The sequence below is a fragment of the Schistosoma haematobium genome, chromosome 5 (genome assembly GCF_000699445.3).
Source record: "Schistosoma haematobium chromosome 5, whole genome shotgun sequence".
NCBI classification, from domain to species: Eukaryota; Metazoa; Platyhelminthes; class Trematoda; order Strigeidida; family Schistosomatidae; genus Schistosoma; species Schistosoma haematobium.
This window is the reverse complement of record NC_067200.1, coordinates 12,216,106-12,237,468: the sequence shown is the minus strand read 5'-3', so window position 1 is coordinate 12,237,468 and position 21,363 is coordinate 12,216,106. Positions and strand designations below refer to the sequence as shown.

Sequence of the window (21,363 nt, the reverse complement as noted above, 5' to 3'; positions counted from 1 at the left end):
GCGCAGTATACTCGTCCCTTAATTGATAGACGGATATCTCGCCTTCGCTATAAGTAACGTAAGTTGGCAAAAGCCAAACGAGCTTTCTAAATCCGTACAAAGGCTTCATCAGACACCAACGCATTAGGACGAGTCCCATACTGGAACGAAATGGCCGTTCAGTGCTTCCAGGTTTTCGATTATGGTTTAACATTGATCGGTTCATGATTTCAAGGAAATTCAACAATCTCCACAACATTATACTTACAATTAACATTAAACGTAACACCACGGTATCTTATTGACTGACTGTAATCATGTAACAATCAATAGAGTTATACTTCATCAAGAAGCATCGAATAATTTAACTCACTTAAAAAATGTCAACTACTGACTTTACCCCTAATAGATTAACGAAACTTTCTACCACTATACATCAGATTGTTAATGGGATCAATTTTTTGTACTACTTAAATGTTCGGAATTAGAAAGGAATAAGCAATTAGTCCGCTTGATAAATTGTAGTAGCATAATCTTCGTCTTCTTATTATACAGTAGTGAAGGAGCACACAGGTGAGGACAACCGAATTGTATTCAGCACAAAATTACAGAGTTACTTGGTAAAATAGAAAAAACCATATAGTAAATCGTTAATTTGCAAAATATCAATCCATCATATCAACTTGGACTGTTCTTATTGCAAACACCAACCCATTGTCTCACATTTCATTGTGCATGCGTTTCCTAACAAAGTGCATTGTGTTGTCGCTCTCCCTTTCTTGATCTTCCACCATCTTCTGCTGCCATACATTGCGTTTCTAACTCGCATGATATACTACTTACATCGATATAAGTAGCACGCACCACAATACTATCCAAATAATGTTATGTTCAAGGTCGAATCGAACCAGATAGGGTTAAAGTAACTGAACAATCTAATGTTTCATAAAAATGCATGTTCACTTTATCAGACTTAAATAAAAAATAAACGCTCGAAATATATTTTATGATAAAATACATTAGTAAAGTAAACCTTCCTTTTTTCCATTAGAATTTGTTGTAAACACACTAAAACTGACTGATCTGTAACTGGATAGTCCTTGATCAAGAATGATCTCAGTACTGCAGAGAGTTAGTGGTTACCCAATTATCTCATTGGTATCATTTATGACTGTAATACTGAACGATACAGGCTCAAATCTAACATGAAGTATCAATCCCCTGAAAGACTACAGATATCTCCTGTTGACGAAAGCAACTAGAATTAAACTTAAATTCAGAGCTTCCTCGCGATTACCGTCGAACACTGACAACAAAATATTATAACTGTGGCAGTGGACAGAGATATAAAAGCTGAGGAATTTTCAACATAATAATAATCAGTGAATAAGCAGTTAATTTCATGTTTGCCTAGTCTATAGACTAGCGCTAAGTATACTTAGCGATGATTGAATTCTATCAATCAGGTTGTAACAGATCAGTCGTAACTTCAATAGCTCAGTGATAATATTCCAGATTGAAGGGATGCACGATTTGGGTTTGAATCACATAGAAATTATTTCCCTCAATATTGCACACATATCTCGTTGACGAGCGCTAACTAACAAGAAACCTAGTTCCACGGATTTCTCCCGACTATCAATAACCGCATAACATTTATCCTTCTAAAATCCGGTTATCGTATTTACAACTATCTAGTCAATATATTCAACACTATTAACTTACAACAGTAACAAATGAGCAACATGATATATTGCGTTTTTAGCTTAACTTTTTTTAAGATCGACCAACTCTAGCAACTTTACACATCAAAAGAATACTTTGATCTACAAAATATTAATCAATTATCCATTATCAAAGTTGTTTAGTTATCAGGTGAATAGAAAATCCAATGAAACAAACATTAAACACCGATATACAAAACGAACAAACATGGAAACATATAATTTATTCGGAATAATGATAATAACAAATAAATAGAATAAAAAGGTGAAACTCAGTCAAATTTTATAAAAATATAATCTTGAAGAAAGAGAGACAGAGAGTGAGAGAGGGAGAGGGGGGAGAAGAAAGACATGAAAAAAAGTGGGGAAAATGTTTTATAATCGAAACAATAAAGGTAATAATTAACATGATAATAACTAGTTACATAGTCAGATATGATAATGTAATAAATTGATATAATAGATACATTAATTAATCAGGACATATGTACAATGAAAAACAACCGCTTTTATTAAATAATAAACAAAGATGGATGTGGCCTAGAGATTTTTTCAGAGGATTAAGAGGAAATATAACAAAGATTCGTTCACTTTTTATCACCAATATTCAGTATATATGTATAATCAAGGTGTGTGCGTGTGTGTCCATAGAATGTATACGGACAAGGTATAAGGAAATTTAATTATACAAAGATGAACTAAATAGAAAATCACAGTTATAACTTAATAATAAAACGCCCGTGTTAATTGGAGCAAAGAGTACACTTTTGGTATCTGAAAACAAGAGGAGGGGTAATAATAAAATAATTGAAAAAGGGATTGAAAGAAGGAAACACAATATCAATATGGAATTCAACCGAAGTAAACACATCATAATGGTTTATTATCTATTGGTAAAGCAATACAAATTACTTATCACAAAATTGTATAGAAAATAATAATGATTTATTGCCGGAAAGAAAAAAAAGAGAAAGAAAGCATTGTGTAACTTACTATTTCCTTACTGTTCCCCTATCCACTGTGAAAAAATAGAAGTAAATATGAATGAATACATTTGGTGGCAGGGCATCAAAGCATCATTTCATTTTTATGAATTGAAAATGAATGATTGTGTGTGTATATATTCCATTTATTTTTGTTTTAATATCTTGGATAACCTAAAATTCGTTCAGCAACACCAAGGTAATACACAGTTTGTGCTATACCAAACAATGGTGCCATAACCATAACACGACAACCAGCCCCTTTAAATAGACCATGAACACCTTCATTACGTAATGTTTGTCTAGAAAATTTACAAAATAAATCATAAAAAATGCAGTTAACAGTGGTTATATATATAATGGATATAATGATAAAAATAACGTGATTGATTTGTCAAATCGTATATTTATGTTGTCTTTGAAGCACAGTTTGATGTGTGTGTGCGAGAGCCAGCAAAACATTAACCGGTTGCACAAACAAATTTATGTGAGGCAGGATTCAAACTATATATCCAGCAGCCAGGAAGTCAAATGGCATAATCACTCCATATATATATATATATATATATATATATATATATATATATATATATATATATATATATATATGTCAGCCGATGGAGTAGATTGGAAAAAGGCTAGGGACGCCACACCAAAACGTGGCATCGGGCTATGGAGTTATGTCGATAGATTTAGAGGAATGATTGAAGTCTATGAAGTTATCTTGATCAATGGACAAAGATGTTGAGTGACTAGAATCCGTCGTAATGGAGAAGATACAGTCACATTTTATCTATCTCTAGATCATGACGTTTTATATTATCTAATATCTTTTCATTCCGCGAAATTACTATTTCTTCTACAAACATATTAGCCATGTTAAATGCCTTCTACTACCAACTGAAACAATTGTAAATTCTGCTGATTTCGAATTAATTCAGATAATTTCATCTCGCTGTATTGATGTAGTGCAGCAACTTGAACTGATCCACATATGTTATGTCCTATGGCCCCTCGGATATCACGTGACAAAATCGCCAATCAGAATATCGACATCTATGACCTTATCCTTGTGCTGAATCAATGACACATCAAACAGCACCAGCAGCTCTGAATCATCTTTGAATCCTTATTGTTCCTCTGTACAGTAGCTTCTGTTAGGCAGACATATTTGAAAAATGAAGAATCTGGTATAAATCTGCACATTATTATTCAAGTAACCAAAATTTTACAGCACTATAATGAGACGCCTAATTCACAAGATGAAATCCAAAAAGTGAAAATAATAATAATAAAATGAATAGTGGTGTTGGGATAAAACGGATCAATTGAAATATGATTCCTAAAGGTGAAACCGTGTAAAATGGTATTGATCTGAACCGGTTTAAAAAAGATAACTACTTATGGTTGCATCTACGCCATGATAATTAATTTTGAGTCACGTTGTCTAAGGTGTTCAACCATTAAAAATATATACATATAATTATTTTAAAAATCCTAATCAAAAAATAAACTATTCCGAAAAATGTTTAGCATAACAACAGTCAGTGATTTCATGAAATGACTCCATATATATCTTCGTCTCATAATGTTGATTTGAAGCGTTGAATAAGACGGTTCAGTATCGATTGAAATACTACTGTATATGCATTCATCTGCTTGTATTACATTAGATTCTCAGTTTCATAATTACGTTGTACACGTTTTTTTATTCTACAAATCATATTGTCTATGTGTAACCTTTTGTAAAATCACTGACAGTATTCTTTTTTTTACAACTCTAGCATTTATTCCGATAATTTCACCCTAATATAATGATATATTATAGGAAGTGGAACGAATTCACAAAATTGTATCAGGTTCTATGAACCTAAATAGTAAATATAACAAATCAAGTCGATAATTAAATTTGAAAATAAAAACATAAAAATTTCGATAACTATAATATGGTAGGTTTAATTAATTAATTATTTATTTGAACACATAGAATTTGGTACAAGGAAGAACCAACTACATATGCGCCACACAAATCTCATTTGATATGTGTGAGGGCTGTGATACTTCCCGGGTGCCCAAACCGAAACAGGTGATTTTCTTAGGAGGCCATACCCCGGGCCTTCGACCTAAAGGTCTAACCCACAAGGCAGTGGAGCATCGTAAGGAGATGCAGTTCCATGGTAGCCGGTGACCAACGATTGGTTCATACACCATTTGTTCCTTTAGGATACTGGAGCCCATGTGCACTATTGGTTTGGAATCAGGGTTTCCCAACTACCCTAGGTGGACTCTCCGTATCCACCAACCAGGTTAAAGCGCCAGACATTCGCTTTCCGTCCTCTCCATTTCGTAAACAACACTCCCGCCACGAGAAGGCAGTGAGTAGGACTTCCCTGGCAGAGGTTATATACGCGTGGCCATGTGAGAGCATTCAATGAGGGATAGCGGACTCTCCCCTCTCTTGGCCGTACCAGGGTATTCGGGGGCGAAGTAATCGAAAAACTTTTGGATATAAGGCTAACAATAGCACTAATAAATTAGACTTCAAGATAGTTTTTTTCAATTTCCCTTCACGAACTCGGATCCATTGACATTCAGGTGAACCCAATATCCACGAAAATATTAATTATTAGAAATTTTGTTGACAACAAATATAAGTACGAAAAAATGATTGTTTTCAATTTGTAATTTTCTTAGCGATGTTGAATAATTTAATACTACTGAGCTACCGTTCCAGTGGTTAGGTTGTTCAACTTTTAGCTACTAACTTGAAGATTTAAATCTCGCTCTACCTACTTAGGCTTGGACAACTGGGTAGCATTAACAACCCGTAGAATTTGAATGTGGCTTGAAGCCACTTATACAAATCTGTATTCGGTAAATCACTTGAATAAATTGAATATGTTATATCCAAACGAAGAACAAATGAGTGTTGACTGCCTGAAATCATTCACTTTTCGTCCTCTCCATTTCGTAAACAACACTCCCGCCGCGAGAAGGTAGTGAGTAGGACTTCCTTGGAAGTGGTTGTATGCACGTGGCGATGTGAGAGCATTTGGAGAGAGAGAGAGACGACTCTCCCCACCCTCGGTCGTACCAGAACATTTGGGGGCATACTAGGATGAGACTGTTATCTAGCACCTACTAGTTTTCAATGGCCATCTAACTAAGATCAGTTCGTGATGTAAACTATGAGAGCAATTATTTTCTTCTACCAAGAGATCTAAAAATGTTCAAGCTATTTAATCAATAATTCCAATAATAAGAACTTACACAAAACAATCTGTTATTCCTTTGAATACTTTCTCTCCTTCAATATGTTTAATTGTTTGTAGTCGAGTCTTAACAACTAGAAGAAAAATCGTAAAATAATAATGACATTTTATTTGTCGAAGTATATTAATTTCAATTTGGTATAATTTAGCTATGATAAAGAATGGGATCTCACAAACTGTTAAACAGACATCATTCACTCTGATTGATCTGGTTGAAAATTTCATCGGCCAGATAAATTTGAGCCTTTTAAAAGAATCAACTAAACATTCAATAAATATTTGAAATATTTATAAATCAGTGTATGTGTAATAATTCACAAGTGATTGAAACTTACCGTCGAACGGGGTCACAGTGAATGCAGCTATTGTTCCTGATAAAAATCCTGATAGAAATGACCAATAGAAAACAGCCTCTACACTATTTGGAGATCTTCTTGGACCCTAATAGAATAAATTAAATGAGATCAAAACAAAGCTGGGAACAACACTAAATATAATTGACAATGCGGAAATGGTAAATCGTGAGTTCAATTTACTAAAATAATGATAAAGTAAATTTTATTAATTCAACAACGAGTAATTTAAGAAAACATTAGCTTGGAATCCTCAAGACAGTAGGAAAAGAGACAGATTGTTACAGTGCACGAGAGTGAGTGGCACGATATAAGTGTGTACATGTAACTCACTGACCAGATATGGCTTTTTATCTATTTCACTTCAAACCATAAGTGAGAGCTAATGATCATATCTGATAAGTTAAACCAAAAAAGATACAGTGGGATTCAAACCCATGACCTACTCATTGCTCTGTGCTTACATCGAAATCATGTTGAAACACGCCGACTGATTCATTTCCAATCAATCATAGACAACAGACGAATTGAAAAGATCCTAAATCCTTACGTGAATCTTATATAAACTATATTGAAATATGAATTGTTCTCTCTCGATTCTTGTTTTGATTTGGGACGATTAGAGTGTTGTGATCAGGAAATATTTAAAATTGATTGGACCACCACTGAGTAGTGACCAAGGAAATATTTCTCTATTCCTTAGTGTTGGTCGAACTCTAACGATAAAATTACAATGTGACCACTAGTCTAAGTGACTCAACATAGCATGTACGATGTTGAGATGTTAGGTAGCTGAAGATAGGTAGCCCAAGACCGTATAGCCCAGCAGCTCTATACAGAGTTTCGTACAGATTACTTCCAACCAGCTAGTATCAGAAGCTGAATTATGCAGCTGTGTCATTTACCAACTAAAGATTAACTCACACAGCAGTGTGCTACAGTTTTTAAGTGACGGATAATGATACTAACTGGTTGTCTGAAATGAAGTAGGTGGAGAAGAGTTTGAATAGGAGACCAAATGATTAAAAGTGATTGTGGTAAGTATGGATATTTATATGAGGAAGTTGATGGTCTCCGATTTAAAATCAGATCGTATAGATGAGTTATTAGACTCTAAGATATAAAAGCCAATTCAAATAAACTTCCACTATACTTTATGGATTAGAATATTTGATCAAAGTTTTAATAAATTAGCTTGTGTTCTTATTTGTTTATTTAATGCGCACAAAACCCAAAACAATTAGGCATCAAAAATCTATGCACCACACGAATAAGGAGTTGAAAACATTGTGCTAAAATAATTATAAGCGAATAGTACAATTACAAAAAAAGTAAACAAGAGCAATATATAATATGAAAACCTTTTTCAGTTGAGTGAGCTCCACGTACTTTTATGAAAAATGTACAAAACTACAGGCGCATAGCCACTGGTTTTTGTTCTGAGTAATGTCTGAGTTGCACCGGAGTCATGATGGATCGATGGATGCCAGTCCTATACAACATTTGTATACCAAGGTACCAAGTCATTTTTGACCCCACCCCGTCACAGCGTTGACAATCAATACACGCTGTGGAAGTCATTAGGATGACATTCGTAAGATATTTTCAGGCCATCGGGATCGATGTTTTAAGACAATGACACCAATTAAATTACTGTGCTCGAACAAACATAGCCAAACCACAGCATTACTAACAAAGTGTTATCACTGGATGTCAGCGGTGATTCGGAGATAATGATGATCGAATACGGCAAACCACAGAACATCCTCAGCTCAGAGCGGTCAGGTTTTACAAGCACAGAACAGAATAGCTCTCACTGATACGTTGCAAATCCGGCTTTTTATAGAGAAACTAATATTACAGGGTGCCAAGGATGGACCAGATTGGTATGAGCCCATCGGGCTTTCACTGTGCGTTTGGGGGACGAACGTTCATTTTAGTATGAACTTTTAATTAGTTTGTCCCACAAAATATAGTAAACCGAAAAAGTCAAACCAACAAAATAATTCGAGAAAATTTACCATTATATACTTACTAAAGCGTTAAAATTTGCAAATAATGGAAAATATATCATAGAAAATGAAACATCACGTAAAAATGTAGCACCCATTCCACGATATAAACCAAATATTCCTTTTTCACGAACCAATTTAATGGCCAATTGAGTAGCAGTCTGTCGTGTCGCTACTACTGTACCACTGCTATTAGTTACAGGAACTAAAGATTAAAAAATTGTAAACATTGACAATATTTTATCACAGAAGAAAAAATGGATGATACTTATGAAACCATGGAATACACATTATTGTGGTTAGCTTTAAAATAAGCCTGAATCACTACAGAATAACAATAACCTTGGCCAGACAACCATTGAAAAATAGAAAGTGCCGGATAATTTTTTTGTCTGAGTATGAGAGTCCTCAGTAGTGAACCTCCATGACTCCACCACGAACCGAACCCAGAAGCTCCAGGTCTTACATCAAGTGCCTGACCTTCAGATGACTGAGCCAGAATTCAGTGGTTTAAATTACAGACAGATAGACATTATCAACTTTGAGCCTCGCACAAATGTTCGTTGACCCGAATTCACATGCCACACTATCACAACGAGATAAAAGTGGCAAAAGAGATCAAAATAACGTTGCAGCAATTATAAAAAGAAAGACTAGACCTTCAGAATATGGTTTGAAAAGACACCGCTCAAAGGTATGCATTAAGAGACACTGGAATTCAAGATCAAGAGGAAGATGAAGAATGAATACATCTGCACCAGTGTGAGTGATTCTGAGCTATGCCACTCAAAGACTTTAACCCTTGTTTACAATATATGTACAGACTCCAATCAGATAGTTTACATCTAGTAACATGATTCAGACTAATAGTCAATGATCTCATAAACTGATGTCGTATTTTAGTTTGGCCGCCCTTAGCTTTCTTCCAACCAACTTCTGTAATAGCAAGAGTTCCTCATCGAGTTAGGCGGTGTTTAGTCATACGTAATATATGTCTTAACCACCTCAATCGATGAAGCTTCACCTCATTAACCGATTTCGGACCCTTTCAAAGTACTTTACGTCTAACCTTAACACTACTCACTAAATCGTTCCATCATAAACGAGCGATGCTTCGAAGATACTTATAATCAAAAATCTTTAGACCACTCATGTCTTCTATTTTCAGAGACCATGTTGCATGGCCACAAAGTAATACAGAAAGGTTGGGCGATGGTCAACATACTTAACTTCAATAAAATTAAAATAACAGCTTAATACAGAAAACCTCGGAATAACTTAATGCATTCAGGATGTAAGCTACTCATATAATCCTGTTTAATGATTTGAAGAAAACTATATGCAAATGACATAGAATACGAATACCTCAACTCACTTATCAGGCACCGATTCGTGTGTATGGAGCTTCGAGTCACACTAAGTGTGAGCTACTGATACTATCCCGCTGATCAAACCAAGGTACGAGCAAGGGAGTTAGAACCTATAACTTAGTGCCTGAAAGTCAAGAGTCTTAACCAATGACCCAGCGCTCCACTATCGGACGTGAATGTAGAGATAATCAGCAGAGTAGAATCACACTGGTTTTACGACTTTATCCAGTTAAGATGAAAATTAAAGACAGTGCGTCACCTTTGCCATCATACAATCTTATCTCTACGAGGACTTTCATCACAAAACCCAATCATATTAAAGTAGTAAGCAACGATACATGAGACAATTAACACAGATTAATCGATAAACCTTAAACAATAGGGATGATACTGAAGCCTACAAACGTATTTAATGAATACATCATACTGCTCGATAGTGACTGCCATAATTTCTTATCCAGAATACAGTTAAGTGAGCCAGTTTGATATTTATTTTAGTTTTTTATTTACTTGATGTTCGACCAGCATCTTGTAATTGAATTTTCAATAATTCCATTGGTGTAGTGATAATAATTTGACAAGTTCCTGCACCAGCTCCAGCAAACATTTCACGAATTGGAGTTAAAGGTTTGCTAGAAATAAACAAACAAAAACATTGTTTAAACAGTGTCCAGTCCTCTACTTGATTAACGCAGAATACGGTATACAACTAACGGCACTCGAACGTATAGAACCCCACAGTCGTAAAATCAGAAGAAAGCAAAAATGAATGTTGGGTAAGAATCAAAAATCTACGGAAAAACATATGTATTTATAGTTATCGGCGTTGGCTATAACATCATTATAATTCCGTCAATCGGCAAGGAGGTACGTTATGCTACCGTCCAATAGCAGCATGCCACGTTAATATTCTGAAAAGCTCCATCAGGTTCTGATTGGGTGGGAACTCTTCGGCCCCATTAAGGCCTCTGGAGGCTCCACCGTGCTTCTCGAAAGCAACCCCAACACAAAGAAACATGAGCGTAGGACACGAGCGTAAAATTAACTTCTCTTAACAAAACATATACCAAGGAGATTTTCAATGTTAATTATGTATGCAGAAAATTTAGTAAGTGAAAGAAATCTAATTTGTTTATATATATGTAGGATGTTATGACCCATTAACCCATTCCTAATCTATTAGTTACAGGATCCCACACTCACAACCACTTTTGGCTTGATCTTTTATAACTGTTATTTTTCATGATATGATACGGTATGATACGGTCTGGTCTGCTTGTATATAAACTACGTATGTCTGAAATCTACGATTCATGTAGTGGAGGCTGATATTTGTGTTCTGAACTGAACGGACCAATAGAGTTTCAGAGTTGACTCAAGGCTGCTAGTGCTGTTTGATGCGTTATTGGTTCAGCACAGGGACAAGGTCATAGATGTCGATATTCCGATTAGCGATTTTGTTACGTGATATTTGACTAGCCACAGGACATAACAATAACAATAAGAATTAGTGGCTAAATATTAAACTTAACCAACCATCGAACCATAGCTCCACATATCAAAGTAACTATTCAATACAAACCCGAAAAGAGTAATAATTCATTTACGTTACGAGACCAACAAATATTAATTTAAGATGATTGTATTAAATCATCAGTTCAAATAAATCTTTCCTGAATATGCACTGAATTTAGTTCAAGTTATTGAACTCTAGGCATAACATCAATAAAATATTCAGAATGCAATACCCATACTATAAATATCAACTAATTTTTTTGTAACTAATTTACCAGATAAAAATTTATGTACTTGAAGCTTTGAACCACAACTTTCATGTGAGGGTAAAGGAGTGGGATCTGTAACTTAATACTAATTCATTTGAAAGGGTTCGAATATTCCCGTTGTTGATTGGTTAGTCTCTTTTGACATATGTGTGTCCTGAGAAAACTGCATCGATACTGCCACAAGTATTTTAAGCAATGTTTGATAATGGCTAAATGGAATCCGGGAAACGAGTTTCGTACTGTTTTGGACTCATCAGGTGGGTGTACTTACTACAAGATTCCAGTATTGATGTCCACATAGGGACAAGGACCCGACACCATTCGCTTTACATGCCTGATAAGTTATACGATTAGCTACTCAACCCAGACAGCAAGTGGATAACGAGCAGGAAGGTTGAAGCGAGAAACACTGAGTTTAAATACCTATGTGAACATCAACAGCAAGATTCTGTAGCAAGTACATCCAACAGACAAGTCTCGAACAGGATGAAACAAGCTTCTTAGATTCCACTACAAAGCGCTAATATACATTGCTTGAAAACGTTGTAAATTAATAGTTGCAAGCCAAACGCTCTAATTGCTAAGTATTCAAATAAAGACAATTTAATAATCAACTAAGTTAACAGATTTTCGAAAACAAAAAAATATAATAGAAATAATTAAAAAAACTTACCCCTCAGGTTTTAAATGATAACGAAAAAAATCATTGCCGACTAATTTAATCGCTTTTTCTGGTGTAATTAAAAGAAGATTGACACTACTTCCTAAAACATCGGAGAGGAAAAAACGCTAACATAAGAGTTCTCAAGTTTTGACATGGCAAAGATTAATGTTGAACCTGGTGAAAAGTGTATTAAATTCAAAGTTAATTATATCATTATTTACATTTAACTTTTTTTCTGGACACTGTTAGATTTAAGTTAATTGATTCATAAAGTTGAAAAATCACAAATTTACTGTATAAATGAAGTGATAGTTTATTGGTTGGAAGTATTCACTTTTCAACGACTGGGTCGTTGGTTTGGACCTCCATTCATCTAATTTAGTTTGGGCAGCTAGTCAGCATAATTAACCGTAATCAATATAAACAGTGTGGTTTAAAGTTGAATACATAAATGTTTACTTTGTAAGTGAGCTACATTACTACAGGTGCAATACTACATGTTATTTATCATTAAAACATTTAGTTATTGTTAAACAAAAATTATCCCCATAAAACTGTTACTCAAATGGATAGTAAGATTATCTCAGGTACTGTTAGAGGTATGATGGCGATCGTCCCTTATCGACTCTTCACGCCGTGGAAGGACACTTTTGTTATGGAGATGTCTGAAAAGAAAACTGGATTAAGAGTGGCCCTAAGAACCCAACAACATGAACAGAGGGTCAAAAGGACAATTGCTTCAGTCCGGTTACAAACGGCTTTTTATGATCGGCTTAAGATATGCCAGCCTCTTATCTAAGACTTTACCACCGACAATGGATATACATGAGTAAGGTGAGGTATGGTACTTTTGGGACTGATCTTTGCCAAACTCTTCCTGCCTGTTTTGTAAGGGTCAGCATGGCTGGAAATGCTAGTTTTTGGGAGACGACATTGTCGCTACCACACCCCAGCACAGTCAGTAGTACGAGTTCTATCTTAGGCCATGAATTTGAGGACCTCTAGCTGACGTCCTTGTTATCAGTTCATAGAGCTCAATAAAGTCAAAACGATATGCGAACCCAACCATAACACCAAGATAGAGACAACGGTCGGGCACCTAAGCTAGTGCATCTTGAGTTTTCATTCTCTTAACTCCTCTCTACACATGGAAACACTTCGGACATGCTTACAATGACAATAGTAATGATAATGAAGAAAATATGATGTAACTGATGTGTGTTCGAGGAAAATAATTGTTGCTTGTTTGCTTAGCCAGACTTGTAGATAGTCTTACAGGTGTTAAATGAGTTATACATTTTCCTACCCTTATTATTGTTTTTGTTATCGGTTTCTTCAAAGTGGAGATATACTCACGTTCTAGTCAGGTTAGTCATGTGTTCTTGATCTGAGTTGTGAAGTCTTTTAGAATAGTCACTAGAATGGTATCTAGTGTAGATATTCGTCTAAGGTAGACGGGAAAACCGAGCGTTGTAGCAACAATAATTGTATCCTACAGATTTGCTCAACAAGCCTTATGAACACTTATATTTATTGAGTAATACTTAGTTTTTGTTATATCCGAAAGAAGAATGAGTGATAACAGCCAGGAATTATATATATATATATATATATATATATATATATATATATATATATATATATATATATGTTCGTGTTCCGTTTATCGTAAGCTCTTATCTGACCTATAGATTAATTATCCCTAACTTATTCCCGATTTATCAGTTATAGTCCCCCACACTCACAACCACTTTTGGCTTGATCTTTTATAACTGTTATTTTTCATGATATGATACGGTATGATACGGTCTGGTCTGCTTGTATATAAACTACGTATGTCTGAAATCTACGATTCATGTAGTGGAGGCTGATATTTGTGTTCTGAACTGAACGGACCAATCGAGTCTCAGAGTTGACTCAAGGCTGCTAGTGCTGTTTGACGCGTTACTGATTCAGCACAAGGACAAGGTCATAGATGTCGATATTCCGATTGGCGATTTTGTTACGTGCTGTCAGTGAGCAGCCATAAGTCATGGCATTTTTATATTTATAACAAGTGTAACTCAACAACTATTTGAGAATTCACGTTTGAAACCGTAGGCTATGTTAATTACATGACGATGACAACAGCAACTGGTTGTACGAATCAAAATAATAGAGTGAGCATCTTAAAATATGGCTGAGTGAACGATAAATATCCAGACCTGAGTTTTTAGTGGATTTAGATGAACCTTCTTTATGTTAAACTAATGACTCAAAGTAAAACAAAGAATGCTAAACTGTAGCAAGTATTAAAAGTGTTATTTGTACATGAAGAATAAATGTTCAGAAAGCTTTAAACGGTACCACTGTATGTAAACCAAATATACCACAACCATTCTATTGAAATTAAACTAGACCAATAGTCGGATTTGTACTAGTAATTTGATGGGTAGTATTTGAGTCCTAATATCATTGAACTGTGATATAAAAGTAAACAAGACAATTAAAAGATTAACTCGTTAGCTATCAAAAAGATAAAATTGCCACTATCAGCAAGATAATAATTCAGTAATGTAATACATCGATTAACTAAACAGTGTACATTCAGATTTTATAATTTAATAGAATTACTCTAACTGCTGAAAGCTTATCTTTATACAGATTACTTGAACCGTATAAAATTAATGTATATCACTCAAGTCGAACAATTACCAAAACAGCTATTGACAATAAAAGTATAAATACTTTGATAAAATAAAAAACCATTAATCATATAGTACTAACCTCTGTACATGCCAAAAAATCCTTCTGCACGATATGTTTTTGCAGCACAGTCCAAACTTTTTAAGGATATGGAAAGACAAAATAACAAAGATTTATCGACAACGGTCTATTTTATTTTTCAGTAAGATTTTTCTTGAGTTAGAATCATTTACGTCTAGTTTCCAGTCAATTAGTCATTATCAACGTAGAAACTAGTTAAAAAATATACGCAGGTTTAGCTTACTGTACTATAATAACACGACGAGATGAAAACAACAAGATTAATTGCAAAATCGGTCAAAACGATGCAGTATATTGATAATCGAAATTAAACATTGAGAATATGGTTTGAAAAGACGAAATGCAAAGGCATTCACGAAGAAATACTAGAACTCAAAAGTGAATACATCTGCGTCATTGTGACTGATTTCCAGCAATGACACCCAATATTTCTAACCGCTGATTACGATTATCATACGAACCCTAACCAGATGTCTGAAACTGCCGACACTCAGTGACTGCACAAACTGATATCAGGTCATGGTTCGGCCGCTTCTAACGTCTTCCCAACTTACTTTTACATCAGTGAACATCGTGTCAAGGTGGAAGATATTTAAGCACATTTAACACGTCCTAATCAATTCATTCGATAAAGATTTAATAACTCATCAATTGATTTGTCACGTTTCCCACGACCGACTGTCCAACCTCAATATTATTCACTTAATTGACAGATAATTGACTTAACGACCATACACCTTGGTACTATGTGACACATACCTTTAATTAAATCAATCTAACTTACTTGAGACCTGAGTATGAGCCACACTTTAAGTAAGAAGATTAATAACGTTACCCATTTGCCCAAGGAGGGACCGGGTTCAAACCTGGGACTTAGTACACAAGAGTATAACTCCTAATCATTAGCCCATTGCTCCACCGTAACTCTCTCCCCCAAATGCCCTGGTACGGCCGAGAGTGGAGAAAGTCCGCTCTCCCTCTCGAAACGCTCTCACACGGCCACGCGTATACAGCCTCTGCCAGGAAAGTCCTACTCATTGCCTTCTCGTGGCTGAGGTGTTGTTTACGAAAATGAGAGGACGAAAAGCGAATGTCCGGCGCTTTAACCGGATCCCGAACCAATGGTGCACATGGGCTCCAGTATCCTAAAGGAACAAATGGCGTATGAACCAATCGTTGGTCACCGGCTACCATGGGACTGCATCTCCTTACGATGCTCCACTGCCTTGTGGGTTAGACCTTTAGGTCAAAGGCCCCCTAAGATAACCACCTGCTTCGGTCTGGGCACCCGGGCAGTATCACAGCCCACACACAAATATGATGAACTGCCTATAATTATGGAAACTACTTGACTTGCTTCAACTAACAATCAAATGATTCAAATGATTATTATTGCTATTATTATTATTATTATTATTATTATTATTATTATTATTATTATTATTTACCACATTATTCACCCTCTTTTATACTTATACAGCGGCTCGTCTTTGGTGGAAATTCGACTGTATCTAAACGTTCTCGAGTCACTGTCCGGTTGAAAATTGTATGTTACCACCGAATACGAGGACTGAAGCAGTTTTTCTGAAACCACGTGCACCATTCAAACTGGCTGCCTTCAACGTTCGCACATTTATGCAGGTCGGACAACAGATAGGGCTGGCTATGTCTTTGGAAAGTCTTAATATTGATGTTTGCTGTCTATCCGAGACCCGTATTCAAGACTCTGGTGAAGTACTACAAATTCGCTCAACCGTCGCTTCGAAAAGCTTGTTTTACGTGCGCTTATCCGGGGACCCTGTGGCATCTTCGTCTGGTCTTGCAGGCGTTGGTGTCGCACTAAGCGCTAGAGCTGAGGCAGCATTAATCGATTGGATCCCCATTAACAGTCGGTTATGTGCTGTTAGATTAGAGAGTTCCATCAAAGTGAGAAATCGGAGTGAGAAACGATGTCTTTTCGTCATCTCCACCTATGCCCCGACAGATTGCAGCCCGGATACAATCAAGGATGAGTTTTACCACCAGTTATCTGTTCTTCTCCAGAAAGTACGTTCGACAGATATTGTAGTACTAGCCGGAGACTTGAATGCTCAGGTCGGGCGTCTAGGCACAGAAGAGAGTCGTTTAGGTGCCCGATGAGGACTCGTTGGTCGCAGGTCAGATAACCGGGACCGTCTACTGCAACTGTGCACAGACCACAATCTGTTTCTGGTTAACACTAACTTTCGGCACAGTCATCGCCGATGTGCCACCTGGCGTCCTCCCTCTGCATCCCAAACCTGGACTCAGATTGATCACATCGCGATCAGCTACCGCTAGCGTGGTTGTGTACAAGACTACCGCTCCTTTTGGAGTACCCTATCTGGACTCTGACCATACCTTGGTCTGCGCCAATCTTGCCTTACTTTCCAGTGGCCAACGAAGTGACCGCCACCAACGGATTGATGTTAGCAAGCTGGTTGCAACTTTTGTTGCTAGTAAGTATCGAACCGAGCTAGTTTCTAGGCTAGCTACCAATCCACCGAAAAGAATAGATGAGCATTGGTTGCAACTGCATGACGCCATGAAAATGGCGAGTACAGCCAGTTGTGGGTTCGCGAAACGTCCCGCTTATATGCACTGGGTTTCTTCAGGCTCCTTACAACTCATTGAAGCCAGTCGGTCTACTCCGCGTGACCGTGAGTTTGAACACAAACGAAGGATGTTACGTAAGGAAATTGGGCAAAGCTTGCGTAAGGACCGAGAAGCCTGGTGGTCGGAGCGTGCTAATGAGTTGGAAGCAGCAACTGCATCTGGTAATTACCGGAAGCTCTTCCAACTCATCCAAGCCACTGGCAGCAAGAAGTCCGGTGTGAGCGAAACAATCTGCGAGGATGATGGGATGCCAATCACTAACATCCATCGACGTCTTGGACGATGGGCAGAATTTTTCGAAGGGCAGTTCAACTGGGCTGCTGCTCCGGCAACATCGGTCAGACTGTCCTGCCCCCCATGGCCGATGACGACTGATCCACCAAATGAGGCGGAAGTCCGCAAGGAACTCCAACTCTTGAAGCGTTACAAATCACCTGGCCCAGATGACTTACCTCCGACTCGTTCTAAAGATGGTGGTGACTTTCTGACTAAGGAATTGACGACGTTGTTTACAAAGTTTTGGGAACTAGAGAGTGTACCAACGTCATGGAATGAGTCGATAGTTGTTTCTATCTTTAAAAGGGGTTCACCTCGTTCCTGTAACAACTATCGGGGGACAAGTCTACTTCCGATTGCGTCCAAGCTATTGGCTTTCGTCATACTTCGTAGGTTGTTCAAAACCCGAGAAAGATCGACTCGCGAGGAGCAGGTTGGGTTTCGTTCTGGTCGAGGATGTATTGATCATATCTTCACCCTCCGCCAAATGTTAGAACACCGCCATACTTATCAAAGGCTAACAATCGTAGTGTTTCTTGACACCAGGGCTGCCTTCGATTCGTTGGATAGGTCTGTTCTCTGGGATTGTCTATTGAAGGGTGTGCCTGAGAAGTTTATTAACATCCTAAAAGCCTTATATACAAACACCTCAGGCAGAGTGAGGGCACACAACCACCTCTCTTCATTGTTCCATTCGAGCAGTGGGGTTAGGCAGGGTTTCCCAATCTCACCATTCCTCTTCAACTTTGCCACCGATGACATTCTGGAAACAGCTCTGATGGATGTAAGTAATGGTGGTGTGGATCTGTTGCCTGGAGAAAGACTTCTCGACCTTGAGTATGCGGATGACATTGTCCTACTGTGCGATAATGCCCAAGGCATGCAATCCGCACTTAATCAGTTGGCAATCAGTGTCCGTAGGTATGGTATGTGCTTTGCACCTTCGAAGTGCAAAGTACTTCTACAAGACTGGCAGGATTCTAATCCTGTACTCACCCTGGATGGTGAGCAGATAGAAGTAGTCGAGAAGTTCGTGTATCTAGGTAGCTGCATAAGTGCTGGTGGGGTTGTGAGTGATGAGATCAATGCACGTATAGTGAAAGCCAGAGCGGCTTATGCCAATCTGGGCCATCTTTGGCGCCTTCGTTATGTTAGTCTGGCTGTAAAAGGTCGCACCTACAACGCGTCGGTGAGAGCAGTTTTACTCTATGCTTGTGAAACCTGGCCTCTCTGAGTTGAGGACGTTAGAAGACTCTCTGTGTTCTATCATCGCTGTCTCTGAAGGATTGCTGACATCCAGTGGCAACACCATGTCAGTAAACCAGAGGTTCGGCATCGTGTGTTCGGGCACAGAGATGATAATGCAATCGATGTCACCATCTTGAAACACCGACTTCGGTGGCTTGGACATGTTCTACGAATTTCGTCCCAGAGAATTCCACGTCGTGCATTATTTGCCGACTTTGGGACTGGTTGGAAGAAGCGGAGAGGTGGTCAGTGCATGACATGGTGTCGTGGCATGAAAGAAAGCTGCAAAGGACTGGCTTCTGTTGGTCCTTCACGACTCCCTGGTTGGGGTCCGAGAGATGCTGCTACACAGTGGCTAGAGACGTTATCAGATATGGCTCAGAATAGAAGACAGTGGCGATCCTACTGTAACCTTCTTTTACTTTCTTCATAAAAAGTGGTTGTGTCTTCCCTAACTGAAAGATTTCTTTTGATTGTACCTTTCCGTTCCCTCACTATTACTACACTACCTTACACCAATCTCTCCGTTATTTCTCTTTTTTACGCTCCTTACCTCTTTTTTTCTCTTCGAATCCTCATTGTTTTGTGTGGCGCATATATATTGGCGCTTGTAGTAACTCTCTCCTACTGGCTTTCAGCCCCTTTCAATATTTTAAAGGCTTCACGAGAAACACTCATATCATTATTTACCGAACCAGTTCTTTATTAAGATAATGATGACTTACACTTAAGTGTCTGGCAAACTGGAAAACATACTATCAGTTACGGGTAATGTAGATCTGTTGCATCTGCTCAAGTTGCCATACCATATTGCCATACCACTCTAGGCCGTACCAGGGCATTTGGGGGCACAGCTAGATGAAACTGTCAATGCTAACCTAATTACACAAAGATATGGATTTATTTATTCAGAATATACACATATAACTATAAGTTTGTTTGAGGTAACCGAAACTACTGAGTTGAAGGCTTTCACTCAAAACTATGTAGTGTGTTTAATGGAACGTTATAATCAAAGAATGTCTACAGTACAGTTTACTGAGGATATTATCTATAGAAAGCCACACTGAAAACCAGTAAAAGTATGTAGCTTCAATTCGGCGGGAAGGCTAAGTTTAATCTAACAACTGTCCTTACGAAGCGATTATATGTTTACAATGAACAGTATGGTAAACTCTGAATGACAAGAATTACTCAACAAAAACTGTGCTATATAATAAAAGTTACTTTTCACCATTTAGTTGACACCACTAGTCAATTTGGCTTTTAAATTGAATAACTAGATTATTTAAGCCTACTAATTAAACGCTCATCACCTACAAATGCTCTATCTTTGGTGCAGAAAAAAGTAGGTAGTAAGACGTACGTACTTTTCCAACATGTTCATCCAGATAGATTAACGGTCGGGAGACTTCGAATTAGTAGATAGAAGACCGATAGATAGCCGAGATGTAATCATACAGTGTAGCCGAGAGATCTAACCGACTACCTATTCGGAAAATAAATATCGGCCTGTGATAGTGGATGACTCGCAATGGTTAAATAACAACCAGGATTCACTAGACAACTCGATTAACCAGATATGGAACTAGGAAAACACGATGCAACTGAAACCAGCTTTTTTAGATATTTAGTCTATTCAATAGTTTCTCAGGTCCAAATATTCGGAAAAGTACTAAAGACATGAGAGTATTGGCGATAAACTTAGGGATGTGAAAGCTTTCTCTACTTGTTTGAAAACCTTAAGTTTAGATGCCGATTTAGGAAAAGGCTCACTCCAAATGGTTTTGTGGTCTATTTATTAGGGTTCTTGAACTTTCTGCACCTTACTATATTTCGTGGAAGGCAGCATTATATACTAAGTTTTGTGCACCTGTTCTTCAAACATTTAGGAATATTTCTCTCAAAGGGAAATAAATAACCGGGTGATGGACCAGTTTTAGACGTGACTCACACATTTTTGTATAACTTCTTGCCATCTTGTTGGTTTTGCATTCTCGTCTTAACCAGATCAATTGGAAAAACGCAGGTTACACCAACGATCCCAGCGATACCGCCGTTTACAACTTTTGGAACAAACCTAGCAAATATAAAAACTTCATACACAACTAACGAAAAATGGGAATCCATAGACTCCTTGTTAAGAGCCATTTTCCTCGCGAAAGGGAGATTTCAAATCTTCGCCAGGCCCCGTCGCTTAATTCCTATTGGTTGCTTCTGAAGGTCATGGACTAGACCAAATAACCCAAACAACCTACCACTTGACAATCCTTCATATTTACCAGCCTATAGTCAGAT

At 37.4% G+C, this 21,363-nt stretch overlaps 1 protein-coding gene across 1 annotated transcript; it reads right to left on the bottom strand.

Moving 5' to 3' along the window:
* Positions 1 to 552: 552 nt before the first annotated feature.
* On the bottom strand, positions 553 to 21,269 carry MS3_00009165 (uncharacterized protein). The gene is made up of 9 exons (XM_051217497.1): positions 21,179 to 21,269; positions 21,020 to 21,145; positions 14,908 to 14,963; positions 12,151 to 12,241; positions 10,204 to 10,325; positions 8,347 to 8,528; positions 6,294 to 6,399; positions 5,957 to 6,032; positions 553 to 2,988 (listed from the first exon to the last, which is right to left on the bottom strand). Exons 1-9 carry the CDS (start codon positions 21,214 to 21,216, stop codon positions 2,844 to 2,846), a joined length of 942 nt encoding a protein of 313 aa, XP_051064911.1. The 5' UTR covers positions 21,217 to 21,269; the 3' UTR covers positions 553 to 2,843.
* Between the last annotated feature and the right edge of the window lie 94 nt (positions 21,270 to 21,363).